Source organism: Aethalodelphis obliquidens, unplaced genomic scaffold, assembly GCF_003676395.1.
Source record: "Aethalodelphis obliquidens isolate GAN/ISIS:26980383/991018 unplaced genomic scaffold, ASM367639v1 scaffold43, whole genome shotgun sequence".
NCBI classification, from domain to species: domain Eukaryota; kingdom Metazoa; phylum Chordata; class Mammalia; order Artiodactyla; family Delphinidae; genus Aethalodelphis; species Aethalodelphis obliquidens.
Genome location: NW_020837987.1, coordinates 3,481,286 through 3,498,821, shown reverse-complemented (window position 1 = coordinate 3,498,821; position 17,536 = coordinate 3,481,286). Strand labels below are relative to the sequence as shown.

Here is a 17,536-nt window from a genome sequence, read left to right as displayed (position 1 = left end):
GTCACTGAAATTGTGTGGCAAGTGAGGCAGACCCCAAACACGTGCAGCGTGAGGCTTGTTCACTAGCCAGCCAGCCAGGAAGTAGTAAACCCCACGTGGTACCCTGGGAGACCCCATCGCTCAGAATGCTGGGCAGCCTCTGTGTGTGTGGCCCTACCTATTCGGTCTCAGTTATTTCGTGAAAATTGACCGAGAGAACCAGTGAAGGAATAACTCTTCTCTCAGGCATCATTTTGCCAGAGTTATATATTGATTGTATGCCCTCCTTGTTTTTGTTTCTTTTATCAGAAAAACATAATTATTTTAGTATGAAATAAAATTTGTTTTAGCATTAGGATTTAAGGAGGGGCAATTATAACTATGTAAAAAATCAAGCTGTCTTAAATTCTTTCTGGAGGGAGTATAAATAAGTGTGTATATATACACACACAATACACATACACACACAGACATAAGCAAAAATGGTGGGCAGAAAAAGGGATTAAATCATTACCGTCAAAGCAGTGTGTACCAGCTACCCCCTCTCTGCCGCCCTCCGGGAGCTCCCCACCAGCTCTGCCAGGGGCTGGATGACGATGCTCCCACAGAGGCCTCCAAAGGGCCCAGCCAGGCCGGAAGGCTGTGCTGCCCCTGCCTGGCGGTGGCTGCTTCATTTAACCTCGGTGTACTGGGTACAGGCTTGTGATGTTTTTGTCCATCAGCCAGTTGCAGAAGGAAGAAGAGAAAGAAAACGCTGAGATGGAAGAGTTGATGGAAAAGTTGGCAGCCCTGCAAGTGCAGAAAAAGAGCCTGCTATTAGAGAAGAAAAATCTGACGGCTAAAAACAAGGCGCTGGAAGCTGAACTCGAAAAGGCACAGAAAATAAATAGGTGGGTTTTTTTTTTCTTAAGCTGTTTTTTTTTTTAATAGTTAAAAAAGACAATTGAATATTCTATTTCATATTCTTTATCTTTTCTTTTTCTAATATTGGCAATGAAATGGAAAGGGATAGATGAGATTATTAAATACCAACATATAAAATATGACCAACATCGGGCTTCCCTGGTGGCGCAGTGGTTGAGAGTCCACCTGCCAATGCAGAGGATACGGGTTCGTGCCCCGGTCCGGGAAGATCCCACATGCCGCGGAGTGGCTGGGTCCGTGAGCCATAGCCGCTGAGCCTGCGCGTCCGGAGCCTGTGCTCCGCAACGAGAGAGGCCACAACAGTGAGAGGCCCGTGTACCAAAAAAAAAAAAAACGTTAAAATATGACCAACATTATTGTTCAATTACGGTTGATAGTCATAATGCTGACCCTAGGACTCTGAAAGTTCTAGAAATTCTTTACTAAGTGTTTCCCAAAAGTCTAATCCAGGGATTACTGGATTCCTTTTTCAAAAATATCTTTTAAAGAACACAAGCCAAAAAGTTACTAGAATAATATGTATTAGTCTGTTAAGTGTGTTAAGCATTTTGTGATTCCTATTGACTTGGCTTGGAGTCAGTAATTATGCTTCCTTTAAATTCAGTTACCTCTTCTCACCTTGAAACTAAATAGAAGATTTAGGTTGCTGCAAAATACACTTAAATGATAACATGCTTGCTATTTTTATGATACAGATATTCACTATGCCCTGGCCATGCAGGCTAATGAATTTTTTATTCCACCATTTGGGGGACCTCTCTAGGAGATCTCAAAAGAAAATTGATGTCTTCAAAAAGCAGGTGGAAAAAGCCATGGAGAACGAAATGTCTGCTCACCAGTACCTGGCAAATCTTGTCGTCCTGGCAGAGAATATAACCCAAGAACGTGACAATCTTATGTATTTGGTAAGTTTCCTCAGTTACTTCAAGTATGCTGCAAGTTAATATGCAAACATAATTTTAAAGGTTTTTGTTTTTAATGATCCATAAAAAGCTGCGTCTTTTTACATTTCAACCATAAATTTTCAAGTTCTCCAAAATTTTATTTTTCAACCATCAGTGAAAAACATTTTTGAAAGGCAAATAACCCAAACTTTTAAATACTGGCAAATGATATTTTAGAAGGTAAACTAAGGGAATCAGTCCATTCAACTGGGAACAGTAGTCATCAGGCCTCTATTACACACACAGGGGCATCTTTATATTCTCTCTGTAAAGTTGTCTTAATGTAGTCCCTGTTTGAAGATGAGACGTAGGAATCCTAGACAGGTTAAGTAGAGTTCGTCCCAATGACACAGTTTAAAGGGCACAAAGAGGTAGCTCCAGGGGTACTCATCCCACATTGTTTCTAGTGGCACCAGTCCTGAGGAAAGGAATTGGGTCCATTATTGGTGGTCCCCAGATCAGCGGTCCCCAACCTTTTTGGCACCAGGGACCGGTTTCATGGAAGACAATTTTTCCGTGGACCGGGGTGGGCAGGGGATGGTTTCAGGATGATTCAAGTGCATTACATTTATTGCGTACTTTATTTCTAGTATTATTACATTGTCATATATAATGAAATAATTATACAACTCACCATAACGCAGAATCAGTGGGTGCCCTGGGCTTGTTTTCACTTGCCACTCACTGATAGGGTTTTGGTATGAGTCTGCAAGCAATTCATTTATTATGGTCTCTGTGCAGTCAAACCTCTCTGCTAATGGTAATCTGTATTTAGAGCCACTCCCCAGCGCTAGCATCACTACCTCAGCCCCACCTCAGATCATCAGGCAATAGATTCTCATAAGGAGTGTGCAACCTAGATCCCTCGCACGCGCAGTTCACAGTAGGGTTCGCGCTCCTATGAGAAACTAATGCCGCCCCTGATCTGACGGGAGGTGGAGCTCAGGCGGTAATGCGAGCGATGGGGAGCGGCTGTAAATACAGATGAAGCTTCACTCGCTCGCTCGCCTATCGCTCACCTCCTGCTGTGCAGCCCGGCTCCCAACAGGCCGTGGACCAGTACCAGTCTGTGGCCCAGGGGTTGGGGACCCCTGCCCTTGATGGTGGAGCGCTGCTCAGCCAGCAAGAGTGACGCTGTGGGCGTGATCTCACATCTCCACACTGATTTTAAAAGATGTCTACAGCAGATCGTGCAGTTAAAGGAGACAGATGCTGTGCCAAGCTGTGTGTTGAAAAGAGTCTGATAGAGTTTACCACAAAATAGAACAGTGAGTTAGATAACTGTATCTCCAAACGGTGAAATGACAGGTGATTTTTTAAAAAATCTTTTTTACCTATCTGCATTTTGTGATTCTTCTACTTTGAATACATATTGCTTATGTGCATTTAAACATGTTTCTTTAAGCAGTGCTGCAGATCTCTGGTGGCATAGGATTAGAAGTAATAATTTAATGCATGTCATTCCAAGAGCCCAGTAGACTTTCTGTAAGGGTCAGAAATCAGCCAACTTGGAGGTAACTCCACCCTTCCTCAGGGTGATTGAGGGGCAGAGAGTCTGTCAGGATGTGTCACAGGCTTATTCCCATCTGTTAGAAAGATGTTAAGTTCCTCCTTAGGAAAATGGACACAGGCTTTTAGCCATTGTTTACATAAGAGGACATATAAATAGTATACAGCTCTTGGGGCAAAATGTTGATCTTTACTTGTAATAAAAGAAATGCTAATTAAGCCAGTCTTGAGACTCCATTTTGCACTTATATTAGTGTTACAAATTTTTTTTTAAATCATAGTAGTTGCTGGTAGGAGCGTGGTAAGTGTGGCTATACATTACTGGTGATTTCTGAGCCCTTCCCCGAGTCTTTTAGAGGCAATTTGACTTTGACATGCCATGGTAGGACCCTTAAAAGCATTCAGACCTCCTGAACCGGTAGTCCCCTCCTGAGAGGTCGCTATCCCAACCCAAGTGCTGAGGTCTCTGGCATGTTCTGTACCAGTGCTGAGTGCCCATTTCCTCTTCTGCTGTGTCTCCTGAGCTTACCCACTGGGATATCGAGGGCAACACAAAAGCTTGTTGAAAGATGGAAAGTGCCAAGCAGACGCACTCATCCAGCAAACACTCATGGGAGCCTGGCTGCCTCGTGTCAGGGCCATCTTGTTTACAGGGTGGGACACGCTGGTTCCCCCAGGAGGCAGGCCCTGTACCTCCTGTTTGGGCCAGAGAGCATCCCAGGCTCCCGTGATGAAGTCAAGAGCCTCCTCGACCATCAGACGGTCCCCTTAGGCTCACTCCTCATATTTGTGGACCCAGGATGGACATACAAATGGAGGCCATATACTGCTTGTCCAAATACTTAAAAGTTACAGATTAAGCCAACAGACTATTAATAAAATGTGTTCTCTCCTCCCGCCTTGACCTTTGTTATTTATGGCCTGAAAGCCAGGCTCAGATTTAGAATCTTCAGACCCTCCAGATGCTGGGGGAGCTGCTCTCAGCCTGCCCTGGCTCCACCCACCACGAGGGACCTCAGTGTGCACGCGGACTGCTGTCCCCTTGGCCCTGCAGGCTCCTTGCCCCTGGCAGCCCCAAGACCAGCCTCTGTAGCTGGGGTTCGGGGGTGGTACTGGCTGCCTCTGCCCTGTCGTGGGACTGTTGGCCGTGCACCCTCACCTTACCCTGTCCTGGTCTCCTGGGCCTTGTGAGAGCCCCCTGTATAGTAATTTATTGATACTGGCATCTTCATTCCGAATCCCTTTAGGATGGGTTTCCATGTGACTTGCAGCAAGTTTAATTCCCTGGGTCTTAGTTTTCCTTTCTAGAAACTCACTTGTCACTACTGTACTACCTTAGAAGGAATGCTCCCCTTTACTTTTTAAAAAAATTTTACCATTTGAAATGGTTAATTTATAGTGTGTAGTAGTCCATGTCCCATCTGGATATTAATCTAAATCATTCCACTTCAGTGACATCCCTCTTTGATCTACCGCCCGTCACATTTGGTTTGGAGAATGGCATTGTGTGTTCATCTCAAGTTATCCTTAATTTTGTTAATTATTCAGATAGTCCAGTGAGAAGTTTATCTGCATGTTGGCACTTGTTCCTTGGATATGATGGAAGGAATGGTATATTCCCCAAGAATAGAGAAGTGTCCTGGAAGCTCACATCCCCCTTGTTTGAGGGGCTCAGATTTTCCAGTTGTACCCAGAAGGGGCGCCCAGACTGCCGTTCCCGGCTCTTGCCCTCCTCAGCTGTTGGTCCAAGTTCTGCCCACAGCCCTCACACAGGGGATAGGAATCTGGAGGTGGGGGGCTGGAGAGGTGTCAGGCCAGGACGAGTGGCAGAATGGTAATAATCTTTGTAGTAATACTCTCAGCAGAAGATGTTTTATTATTTTAATTTTCCTGTTAAACTAAGAGCCCATTGTTTTTTTTTTCACTTTACTCTGTAGGCTAAATGTTTAGAAAGTGAGAAGCATGGCGTTCTCAACAAAATCATTGAAGGCAATATTCGCTTGGGAAGGTTGGAGGAAAAAGTCAAGGTAAGTGGACATTTAGCCACTCCTAACGGGAATGGGCTTCCCGGGGTCAGATTTCCATGTTTAAGAAAAGGACCCATTTTGCATGTATGTATCACTGATCATCCACAGAGTAAAGCAGTATTGGGTTTCTCTGGCAGAAATAGCACCTCTCGGACTTCTCTGGTGGTGCAGTGGTTAAGAATCTGCCTGCCAATGCAGGGGACACGGGTTCGAGCCCTGGTCCAGGAAGATCCGACATGCCGCGGAGCAGCTAAGCCCGCGTGCCACAACTACTGAGCCTGTGCTCTAGAGCCTGTGAACCACAACTACTGAGCCCGCGTGCCACAACTACTGCAGCCCACGCACCTAGAGCCCGTGCTCTGCAACAAGAGAAGCCACTGCAATGAGAAGCCTGCATGCAGCAATGAAGACCCAACACAGCCAAAAATAAATTAATTAATTAATTAAAAAATTTTTTTTTAAAAAGCACCTCTCGGGACTTCCCTGGCAGTCCAGTGGTTAAGACTCCGTGCTTCCCCTGCAGGGGGCACGGGTTTGATCCCTGGTCAGGGAACTAAGGATCCTGCATGCTGTGTGATGCAGCCAAAAAAAAAATAATAAGAAATAGCACCTCTCCATTCATTAAGTAACCTTGAGTTCATCTGCACAATAAGATACCATGCAGCTGTTTAAAAACAAAAAAAGACACAGAAATATCTCTAGGCTCTATCCTTGCTTTGTTATTTCTTCCAGAGACAACATCACCTTTCAACAGACTACGTAATTTATTGATTATGTTTGTTGGTTACTGTTTGTCTATTCTGACCAGGATAACAAGTGAAGGGATTTTTTTCTCTTTTTCTGTTTTTGTTCACTGGTATATCCCAAGCACCTAGAATCGCACCTGGTGCATAGTATTCAATTAATTCAGTAACTGTTGGGGGAATGAAATAATATATTTTACAATTTAAAAAATGTAACAAGATCAAAGGCAGTATAGAAAACAGCATCTCAACTCTGCATCAGAAAGGCTAGAAGGACTATACCACACTATTAATGATGGGAATCTGCATAGAGGTATTATGAGTAATAAAGAGCAGTTGTAGTTTGTTCTTTTTTTCCTGGTTTTCCTGTTGGCTTTTATTTCCCAAAGAGAAGGTCTGATCTTCAGAGCGGTTGGCCTTGTCTTGGGAATTTGTCTCATTATTGTTCAACTGAATAAGAGCAGTAAAAATAAAAAAGTTCCACCCAGTCACCCAGAGAAGAAATCTGTGAGCCAGATCCAGGTCAGATAGGGCAGGATCTCTGGGAAAGTGAGGAGAAGAGACCTGGAAAAGGCTTGTCAAAATTCAGAGGTGACAGGGACTTCCCTGGTGGTCCAGTGGTTGAGAACTCCACGCTTCCAATGTAGGGGGTGCGGGTTCGATCCCTGGTCGGGGAGCTAAGATCCCGAGTGCCTCGTGGCCAAAAAACTAAAACATAAAAAAACAGAAGCAATATTCAATAAAGACTTTAAAACTGGTCCACATCAAAAAAAAAAAATTCAGAGGTGACATCTCAGGAGACCTTAGCAAAACCCTCCTAAAAGTGAGGACATCAACTTGGAAGTCAGGGCAGTGATGAGATCTGGGAAATTAGAGCTGCAGGCAGAAGTATTTCAGAACCAGGCTGGGTTCAGAGAGCCAGAGAAGGGACTGCAAGAGAAGTGGTGTGTGAAGCTTGGAAGTTGACCCATTGCTCTCACCGTCGCAGGAACCTCATCTCATTCCAAAAGAATTCAGTGGCCTCCACACAAAAATTCTTTAAGAAAAATAGAAGTATAATTTTCTTACACATGATGTAAGCGCATCAGAAATAATGTTGCCACAAAGGAGATCAAAATTGAAACCTGTACTGTAAGGTGAACTGATACGTTGGTAGGTAGATAGACAAGTAAGGAAGTAGGCAGGTAGCCAGGTAGCTCAAACTCAATAAAACAGTAAAAGCTGGGGAAAAATGCCAAAAAGCAGAGACACAGATGGCCAGACAAAGGAGGATGTGAAATGGAACTGACACAACTCAGGGAAGAAATAGAAGGAAAGGAGAAATGTAGACTAAATTATAAGGAGCCCAGGGAGAAAGATATCATAAAAGCAGGATAAGGGACATAAAGGATAAATGAGAAAGGCAAAGACAAGAAGGCAGAAATAAAAAGAACTAGTAGAGGGAATTCCCTGGCCATCCAGTAGTTAGGACTCTGTGCTTCCACTGCTGGGGGCCCGAGTTCGATCCCTGGTCAGGGAGCTAAGATCCCGCAAGCCGCAAAGTGCAGCCAAAAAAAAAAAAAAAACACTAGTAGAAAGTGATAGGGATGCAGTTTACCTAAAGCAGAAGTCAAAACAATGGTACTTATCCTGCTCCAAAGAATAATTCTTAAAAGTTTTGATTCATAAAATTTTCTGAAATAAATGAAGAGTTGAATCTACATATTGAAAGGGCACATTAAGTACCTATGAAAAACTGACCCAGGATGGCCCTAGAAAATTGACATCAAGACCTGTGACTTCAAGATAAAGAAAGAATACCTTGGACACCCAAGCAAAAGACCAGGACATAAGAAAAAGAAAATCATGTTGGCGTCACACTTCTCAACAACAACACTGAATGCCAGAGAACAGTGGAGTTCCATCTATGAATATTCAAGGATGTTTTCATCCAACCAGGCTGCTCTTCAGACAGCTGTGACCATATAAGGACTCTGGAACGTTTTTTCTATAAACCTTTCCTAAGGATCCGTCAACTTGAGTTCAGCCAAGAAGTGATTGGGCACATTTCAGAAGAGTACTGCTCGTGAGCAAAGGATATACTTAACTGTGAACTGAGCCTTTACAAAAGCAGGGGTAAGGCTGATGCAACTACATGTAGACATACTACAACCTGACAACGTAGAAGGAATACAACCAAGGCAAAAACCGTAGGTAAAGGGGGAAGGAAGTTAGAAGGTGGAATGAACTTGCTGATTGCGTCACCTGTGATAACTGAGGTCAAAGGATATCATTTAAAGATGAAAACTTCAGTAGGAGGAGCTTACGCATATTTAAGTAGGGGAAGAGTGAAGAAAAGACTGTCAGGAGCTAACATTATGCTACTTTAATAAATAAGGGGACGAAGGACATGTAATATAAAGGCATAAAAATAAAAGTAACCACAAGAATCAAAAGAGATTCATTCCTTAATAGCAAAATTACAACAGCAAAAAAGAGCAAAGAAAACAGACTACATTAAAGTCTTTAAAAATGTGTGTAGATAAAACAATAAAACATAAGATAAAATCGAGGCAAACAAATCTGCCCTATAGAAAATATAAATGAGCTGAATTCACTCATTAACAGGAAACAATTTTAGATTATATTATAAAGGAAAACACTATTACATGCCAGAACCAAGAGACAGTCAGGAGCAGTGTTTCAGAAAGATGAAAAATAAAAGGATGAGTGAAGATAATTCAGGTTTATGCAAACAAAAGCAAAGCATAGTTGCGATCTTTACATCCGCCAAGAGAGAGTTCAGGCCAAAAGCACTAAATGAGACCAAAAAAAAGGAGAGGGCTTGATAATGCTAAAGACTACAGTTAATAATACATAGTACTTATGAATGCCTACGTACTAAATAACACAGCAGCAAATTTTATAAACTACAGGAGATACAAGGGGAAATGGAAACTTAGTGATAATAGGAGCTGTGATCCGCTTCTCTTGGTCTAAGACAGATCAAGAAGTTATACAAAAGTAACAATATAGAAGATTTTACAACATAATCTATAACGTTTATTTATCTGTGTATGTGTATATAAACACACACACACACACATACAGAACAATCACAAAAATTGGTCATAGACTGGCTACCAAAAAAAAAAGAAAAAGCCTCAATAAACCCCTAAAGTAGAAATAAGGCAGACGTTTGTTGATCAAAAAGATAAATACCAGAAATTAATCAACAAAATCAGAGAGCAGAAAATGTTCTTTCACCTGGAAATGTAAAATCTGTATAGTAAACTAACTCTTGGGTCAGAGGAGATGTATAAATTGAATGTCATAATTTCTAATGAGAACTGAACCTGTGGGAACTACACGTCAGAATCTATGTGACAGCAGTTTTGGAAATGCTCTGAGGGAAATCTATTAACCGTAAGAACTATACAATAAAAATGTAAGAAGGAAAATAAGTGAATCAGGCTTTTATCTGTCACCTGTTTACCAATAGAGTATGACAGACCTTGCCAGGTCCTTCTGTTTTAATTTTTATTTGTGGCATATAAAAAACTAGGCACGATGCAAGTCAGAAATTTGGTTTTATTATACTTGAAATTCTTTTATTACTTTATGTGACTTTTGTGATCCAGACTTGCCCTCTCAGATCAGACTTGCCCAGGGCTTACTCAGTTCAGGGCCTCTGACAGGCCAAGGAGTGGAGAGGGAACGCATCCACAAAGCTATTCGCCTGGGCCACGGGCAGCACCCCCTCACTCAGAGATCATCCTCCTCCCCCAGGGGTACAGGAAGCAGGCGGCCCTGAAGATGGGTGACATCAGTCACCGTCTGACAGAGCAGCAGGAAGACTTTGCTAGCAAGACAGCTCAGTACCAGCAGGAGATGAGACACCTCCATCGGATGCTGCAGGACAAGCAGGATGTCCTGGACCAGGCGCTGCAGCAGAAAAGGTCTGGCCACCCCAGCCCCGTTGCCATGTGTTTGTTTTTTGAATGTTTGGTAGAATCCTCCAGTGAAATCCTCTGGACCTGATTTGTTCATTTGATTGCTTTTTTTTGTTTTTACATTTTAGTTTTATCTGATTTTAATATTAAATATATTTTAATATTGGTTTTTTTATTTGCTCCTCGTTTTTTTTCTTTGACAAGATTTTCCCTAGCAATTGACATAGAACGTTGTATAAGTTTGAGGTGTACAGTGTGATTTGATATACATATATATTGTGAAATGATCACCCCAATAAGGTTGACATATCCTTCACCTCATGTAATTACCATTTTGTTGTTGTTATGGTGAGAACATTTAAGATCTACTCTCTTAGCAACTTTCCAGTGTACAGCACTGGTAATTATAGTCCCAGTGCTGTACAGTAGATCCCAGGTCTTTAATCCCTCCTTTAAAAATTCCTGTTGTTTGAATATTGGACTTCCTAAATCAATCCAGTCCTCTCATTGTCCTTCCCTTTTCCCCCCTCTTTTCCATCTCTTTGATATTTTTATTCTATTCCATTTTCTTGGGAGATTTTATTAATCTTTGATTAAATGTTTTATTTCTGCCATTATGTTCTCATTTCTGAGAACTTTAAATTTCAGATTCTTCCCATTTTGTAAGATCACAGTCATAAGATTATGGGTATATCATGTTCTCTGTGGCTGTAAGGTACTCTGTCAGTTACACCTTTGTCCTTTAAACATGTGATAGAGGAGGTATTGCCAGTGTATTGAAAACCCTGGGGAATGGCGCATGTTTTGTGGAGGTGAACCTGGTGGTCCCCTCACGTAGTTTGGGTTCACATTTAAGTCGGCCTTTTCAGGATGGCTGTGTTGTCTTTGACAGACTGGGACGTGAACTGATGCACGTGGAAGAATCATAATGACACTCGGATGTGATTTTCTTCAAGTTATAGTAGAATCCGTGTATTTGTTACCAGACAGAATGCAGACAGCTGTTTATGTTTTCTATCAGCCAGATGTTTCTTAATGCCAGGCAAAATGAAGTCTTATCTAACAGGTTTTCTGTAGTCACAGAAGTTCTTACCACCATAAGTGGTCACTTTGTACAAGTTGGGCCGGTACCAACTTTCTTGCCAGACAGGAGGTTTAGAATTGCGTTAATAAAATGGAACTTTGTTTTTTACTTTCTCCCTTTTTCCATGTTTTGCCCTTTAATGGTTTGAAAGTTAAACATTCTGTTTATGTTCTTTTAGTGGTTGCCCTTGAAATTTCATATGGATACCTAACATTAACAAAAATCTAAAGTTAATCAGCACCTCTACATCTCTACCCGCAAATGCAAGACCTAATGCTCTAACCTAATTATTTCCCACTCAGTTTATATGCTCTTGGTGTCTAGTGTCATTACATGTAGATACAGGTACGTGAAGATGAAAAGCAAAGATCTATTTTATATCATTGTTTTTAGCCCCAGAAATTACATATTACTAGTTTCAATGTAGTTATTTTATTTTGATTTACCTAGAGTTTACCAGTTTCTTTGCTTACTATTCTTTTTTGCATCTTAGACCTTATTTCTCAGATTGTTTTCCTCCTTCCAAAAGTACATGCTTTAGAAGTTTTAGTGAGAGTAAGCTTTCTTAGTTTTTGTTTATCTGGAAATGTCTGCATTTTGCCCTCATCCTTGTGAGTTGATTTTTGCTGGGTACCTTGACAATCTGTTCTCTCAGCACATCCCACTGTCTTCTCTGTTTCATTATTGCTGTTGAGAACTCTTTTGTCATTTTTAAAACTAGATGATCCATCATTTCTCTTGCCTATTTTAAGATCTCCTTTGTCTCTTGTAGTCTGCAGTTTCATTGTATTTAACTATGAATTTCTTTTCACTTATCTGCTTGGTATAAGTTATTCTCTATATCTGTGATTTTGTGTCTTTCATTACTTCCAGAAAATTCTCAGTCGTTATCTCTCTCTCTCTCTCTTTTTTTTTTTGACTGTGCCGTGTGGCTTGTGGGATCTTAATTCCCTGACCAGGGATCAAACCTGTGCCTCCTGCAATGGAAGTGCAGAATCCTAACCACTGGACCACCAGGGAATTACCAGTCATTATCTATCTCTTAAAATAAGTCTTTTCCCCTCATTGTTTCTAGATTTCCTTCTGGAACTCATATTAAATGTATGTTAGACCTTCTTATTGAATCTTTTCATGTGTCTTATCTTTTACATTTTCTGTCTCCTTGTTTTTCTGGTCTACATTCTGGGTAATTCTCAATATTTCTGTTTACTAGTTCTCTGTTCTGTTTTGTTCAATGTACTGTTTAACCTAGCCATGGAGGTTTTTTATTTCAACAACTGTATATTTCAATTTCAGAAGTACTGTTTGGTTCTTTTGAAAATCTGCCTAGTCGTTTTTAAAATAAATTTTTGGTCTTTGCTTATCTTTAATACATCTTTTATTTCTTTTAACATGTTATTCCTAGTTATTTTATATTCTGTGTGTGACAGCTTCATTATCTGCAGTTTGGGGGTCTGAAATCTGGGTTTGTTGACTCTTGCCCTGTGTGGCTTATACTATTCTACGTACAGTCATTTTTTTACCATGAACTCACGTGTGGGTTGAATTTAGTCTGTGGAGTCCTAGGGGCCTGGACTGAGGATGTTTTCTCCAGAGCAGGTTTGCATTTGCTTTTCTTTGGTGCCAGAGAGTATTTCCAAACCTGGAGTCACTTTAATTTTATTATTAACTTAAAAAAGAATCTACAGTAATGCTTTTTTTAAAATACAAAAGGACTTTAAAAATATTCACAGGGAATTCCCTGGCGGTCCAGTGGTTAGGACCCTGCACTTTCACTGCTGAGGGCCTGGGTTCGATCCCCGGTCGGGGAACTAAGATCCTGAAAGCTGCATGGCCAAAACCAAAAAAAATTTCACGATGCCATTATTACATTTACAATGAATGTATAATTTCTTAATAATATATTTTTCTGAGCTGCATTCTGGGTGGTTTCCTCTGCTCAATATTCCACTTCATTAATTCTCTCTTTGGTTGTGTCCAATGTACTTTTAACTCATCCACTGAGTTTTTCCCCTGATTGTCTCAAAAATGTCTTTTTACTCTTGGTTCACTCCAGTCAGGGGCTGGGGATGCTCTACAATGGGGAACAGTGTATATTCAAACCCCAGATTCATTTGAGAACAAGTCAGTGGCTACAGTCCCCAAGGAGCCTCTCAGAGCAGATTTCTTTTGAAGATTGGCAGATTTTTCCACCCAACCATCCCTCCTTTGAGGGTTCTTCACATATATCCACTTACCTGCCTAATTCTGGGACACATAGTTCACAGTGTTGCTAGGAGGAAGAGGGGAAACATGGATGTGAGTGAGCCCTGTGGTTTTCTGTTGCACCCAGTTTGCATGCGCCCAAGACTAGTCTCCATTCTACAGAAATCTGGGTTTCTAGCATGGACTTTTGTCCTCAAAGCAATACAAACATTTTGTTTGCCAAACTCTGTGGTTTCAGTTTAATCCTCTTTTTTTTTTTGCCCTTAGAGATTTCCTTCTCTCTTTGTTTTGAGTTTAACTGTACATCATCATGATGTAATGTATCAAACATCTGGGTGTTTTGCATCAGAAAATGGAAGCATGGAGATTTTTTAGACATAGAGTAATTAGTGGGCATCATGGGCTTTGGAAGGAAACAACAGTTCACAAGGAAAGTGACACTGGACGAGTGGATGTGTCACTGGCCTCCCTGAATCTCTGTGGTGTCCTCCTCTTTAAACAACAGTGCTGAGTCCACCTGGTAATCCAGTTGCTAACATTTTGCGTAACCACCGGGCAGTGTCTGTGAAAGAGCTGGCCTTCCCAGCCCTGCCATCCTGCACGAGGCCCATTCCTCCTCTCAGGCTGAGGCTTGCTTTTCCCTCCCCATGGGGCTCATGTGAGGTGGTGGCAGGTATCTGGTCTGCTCCCCCAGTGGACCACAGCCCTGTGAGGACATGTGTACCTTGCCTGCCCTGTTTCCTCAGCTGCCCACATGGGGCCCGTCACACAGTCCTGGCTCAGCCTTGGTTCCCTCTGGACACTCGCCCTCCTGGCACATGGTCTGGGCCAGTCTTCTCTGTGACCTGGGCTGTGATCCTCACTCTCCACAGTTGGTCTCCTCCTCATCCTCTCACTCACTCTCTGTGTCCGGGCCCATCAGTGACTCTGTGGATGGAGGCTGTGAAAGGTGTCTGAGTGTTGGTCAGGTCGCAGTGGGGACACTGGAGAGGCCTACAGGGCCCATGCTGTGTGGGCGCCCACAGCCAGGCCGTTGCACTGTAGGTCAGCCACTGCAGTTATTGTGTTTTATTTTTGTAACATTAATGCCATGGAGAGCAAAGGGTGTGTGCACTGGTGCCAAAATAGAAGAAAAGGCAGGATGTAGAGAGGAAATCTAAGACGTCATTTTCAGCCTGTGCCGTTGTATTTTTTTCTATTTCCAGGGGACATCGGGCTTCATTCGACACTGGGAATCTTTGCTTCAGAACCCACGCACAATGGGCTCTGTTCTCTGACTTTAAACATTCTTCCACTTGGCTTCTCACTACTTTAGGATTCATAAGGGATCTATAAATATTTTTTAAATTGTGTTATTTTAAACTTTTTCTTTATATTGTTTATTTCTCTCAGAGAAATGGAAGGTGAGCTTGACATTGTTTGGGAGTCCACCTCCAAGGAAAACCGAAGGATCCGAGAACTTCTCCAGGCCACACTGGAGAGGACAGGCCCGTGGGACAACACCAGAGCTTTTGCGGACCACTGCCTGGACGGCATCTCTCAGGGAGACATGCAGGACGGCTGCCGCTTCAGCTTCTGTGACCTGAAGCCACCTCCCACCTCCCACCAGGGTCTGCGGGAGCCCCTGGGCTAGGGCCCCTCTGTGGAGAGGTCTGCCCTACGCAGGACAGGGAGCGCGGAGGAGAGGGCAGACTCCCGCCCACCACTGCAGCGTTTCTTCTCCTCAGGGCAAGGAAGAAATACTGTCTCAGAAATTTAACCTGCTTTTTTACATTTTGCTTTATTTTAAAAATGTGCTGCTGAACTATATTTAGCCAATGCACGTCCTCTGACCCCATTGCCACCGAGTCGGGCTCTGTGAGATCCATTGCTCAGGCTAACAGGTGACCTGGCAAGCTGGCCTGTCGCCGGGCTCCTAGATCTGCGCTGGGAAAGCCCCAGAGGGAAGGGCGGGCAGGCCCGAGCTCTCAACCGGTGTGTTTGATGAGTTAGTTTCATTGGCTGAGCCGTCGATGGAAGCCCCAGCGATGAGACCTGTGCATTCACTCTGGGTGATATTTTATTGTTTGGCAAAAAACAGGTGCTGGTCGTCGTGCCCCAGTAGGTTGTACAAAATCTGTCCTGCCCTCTCCCCGAGCCCTTCCCTGTCCTCCTGGAAAGGTAATTTTTCTGGGGCCACGTAACCTCGCTCCCCTTCTGAGAGCCTTGACTTTGAGCACCAAGGTGGGATCCCTGCCCCACTGCCACCACCGAGAAGGATGCCGGGGCCGTAGTCCAGCTCCACCCTGTGCCATCTCCTCAGGTAGATTATCCCTGCCTCCAGGGCCGTTCCTGGGACTCCTGGCGGTAATGCCAGCTGTCTAGGGCTGCTTGTCCCCGGCATGCTGGAAGACGGCTACAAAGGATCCTAAACAGTGTATGGAGGGTAGAATCCTGTCATATCCTTTTACCAAAGCCCTCATAGCTAAGGCCTGTGTGGTTTCAGGTGTGCAGATAGACCCAGCGTTGGTCCCTGGTCATGTATAAAAGTTACACACATGTGTTCTTTGATTGCTAAGTGGGAAGTTGACATAGAAAATCATTGTTCTTTTACATTTTAAAAGAGGTTGGGTGGGCTAGATGTTGGGTGGGCGGTAAGGCCTGACTGCTGGTGGGGGGGCTCCTGTCATCCTGCCGGTTTCCAGTCTGAGCAGCAACCGGTCCCATTCTCTCTTGGTCCTCGTGAGTCTTCATGTGGCTCTAGAAAGGTCCTGATCAGGTTGAAAGGAACCCGAGGCAAACAGTTAGAAAACATGACTCCGGGACCCAAGTGAGCCCTGCTGCCTTTGGCACTATTGAAAAGCAGCCCTGGGGAAGTCAGGACTGAGTGGAGAGGGTCCAGGCGCAAGTGTGGGTGTGTGTATGGTGTGACAGCAGCTGGGGGGCTGTCCTGTCTTGCCGTTGTCCCGTGCAGAGGGGTGGAGGGATCAGAAGTGACGCCTTTGCCCCTCAACCTCTGAGAAGATGGGAGAGACCCCACCCTCTTCCAACAGCTTACATCTCTGTAGACCAGCGGGTCTTCTAACTCTTAGGAGAGGGGGGAATTCTGGATTTTATTAATTTTGATATAAATATATTTATTCAGCCAATATGTTGTGGATGCTTACCTATGTGCACCGTTTGTTGAGAACAGCAGTAGTGACGAAGGCAGACATCATTACAGAGCGTGCGAGGTGCTCAGAAGAAAAGCACCAGGACAGAAGCCCAGAGCCACGAGCTCCCAGAGCAAGCAGGGTCTCAGTGCATCACGGGAAAACTGACATGTGTGTTGGAGCATGTGGGTAGGTGAACCTGCCTTCTCAACTATAAATTTTATGAAATCTAGATATAGGTCAAGTATTTCTGATGAAAATCCAGCATCCAAATTGAGATGTGCTATAACACATCTGGTGTATAAAATATACACCAGATTTTAAGCCTTACTATGAAAAAAATAATTAAAATATCTAATAATTTTTATATTGGCTTTATGTTGAGATAACATTTGCATATATTGGGTTAAATAAAATGTTATTAAAATTGATTTCACCTGGTTGTGGGTTTTGTTTTGTTTTTGTTGTTTTGTTTTTTGGTTTGGTTTACTTTTTTTAAAATATGGCCACTAGAAAAGTTTAAATCCCATATGTGGCTCCCATTATATTTCCCTTGGACATTAAGAGAATGGGAAGAAGCTGAGGGGAAAGTCAAAGGGACTCTTCCCAACAAGGTGGAAATTTTTAAAGGGTTTTTAATAAATAAGGTAAATAAGGCAAATACTGAAAGTGACAGAATAAGGAGGAATCAGAAAGAGTCGCAGGGCTCATCCCAGCAGGATGGAAATCTTTAGATGGTTATTTTATTTTATTTTATTTATTTTTTTTTTTTTGTGCTACGCGGCCCTTTCACTGCTGCAGCCTCTCCCGTTGCGGAGCACAGGCTCCGGACGCACAGGCCCAGCGGCCATGGCTCACGGGCCCTGCTGCTCTGCGGCATGTGGGATCTTCCCGGACCGGGGCACGAACCCGTGTCCCCTGCATCGGCAGGCGGACTCTCAACCACTGCGCCACCAGGGAAGCCCTAGAATCAGATTTGACGGACAGCTTTAAGGAGCTAAGATTGACTGTGGAGCCATAAAGGCCCTTGGAAAAACAGCCTGCTTCCTTGCTTACAC

The 17,536-nt window shown here is 43.2% G+C and overlaps 1 protein-coding gene across 5 annotated transcripts in view; it reads left to right on the top strand.

The window, feature by feature from the left end:
- The window catches only part of CEP89 (centrosomal protein 89), a 79,854-nt gene extending 62,945 nt beyond the window's left edge, over nt 1-16,909 (top strand). For 4 of the 5 annotated variants that reach the window (XM_027079327.1, XM_027079326.1, XM_027079325.1 and 1 more), the window contains 5 exons: nt 702-869; nt 1,667-1,808; nt 5,294-5,383; nt 9,895-10,064; nt 14,740-16,909. In XM_027079327.1, the coding sequence (XP_026935128.1) occupies nt 702-869; nt 1,667-1,808; nt 5,294-5,383; nt 9,895-10,064; nt 14,740-14,980 (811 nt within the window). In that variant the 3' untranslated portion in view covers nt 14,981-16,909. The remainder of the gene's footprint in view (nt 1-701; nt 870-1,666; nt 1,809-5,293; nt 5,384-9,894; nt 10,065-14,739) is intronic. The other variant, XM_027079329.1, reaches the window with a different exon arrangement.
- Nucleotides 16,910-17,536: the final 627 nt, after the last annotated feature.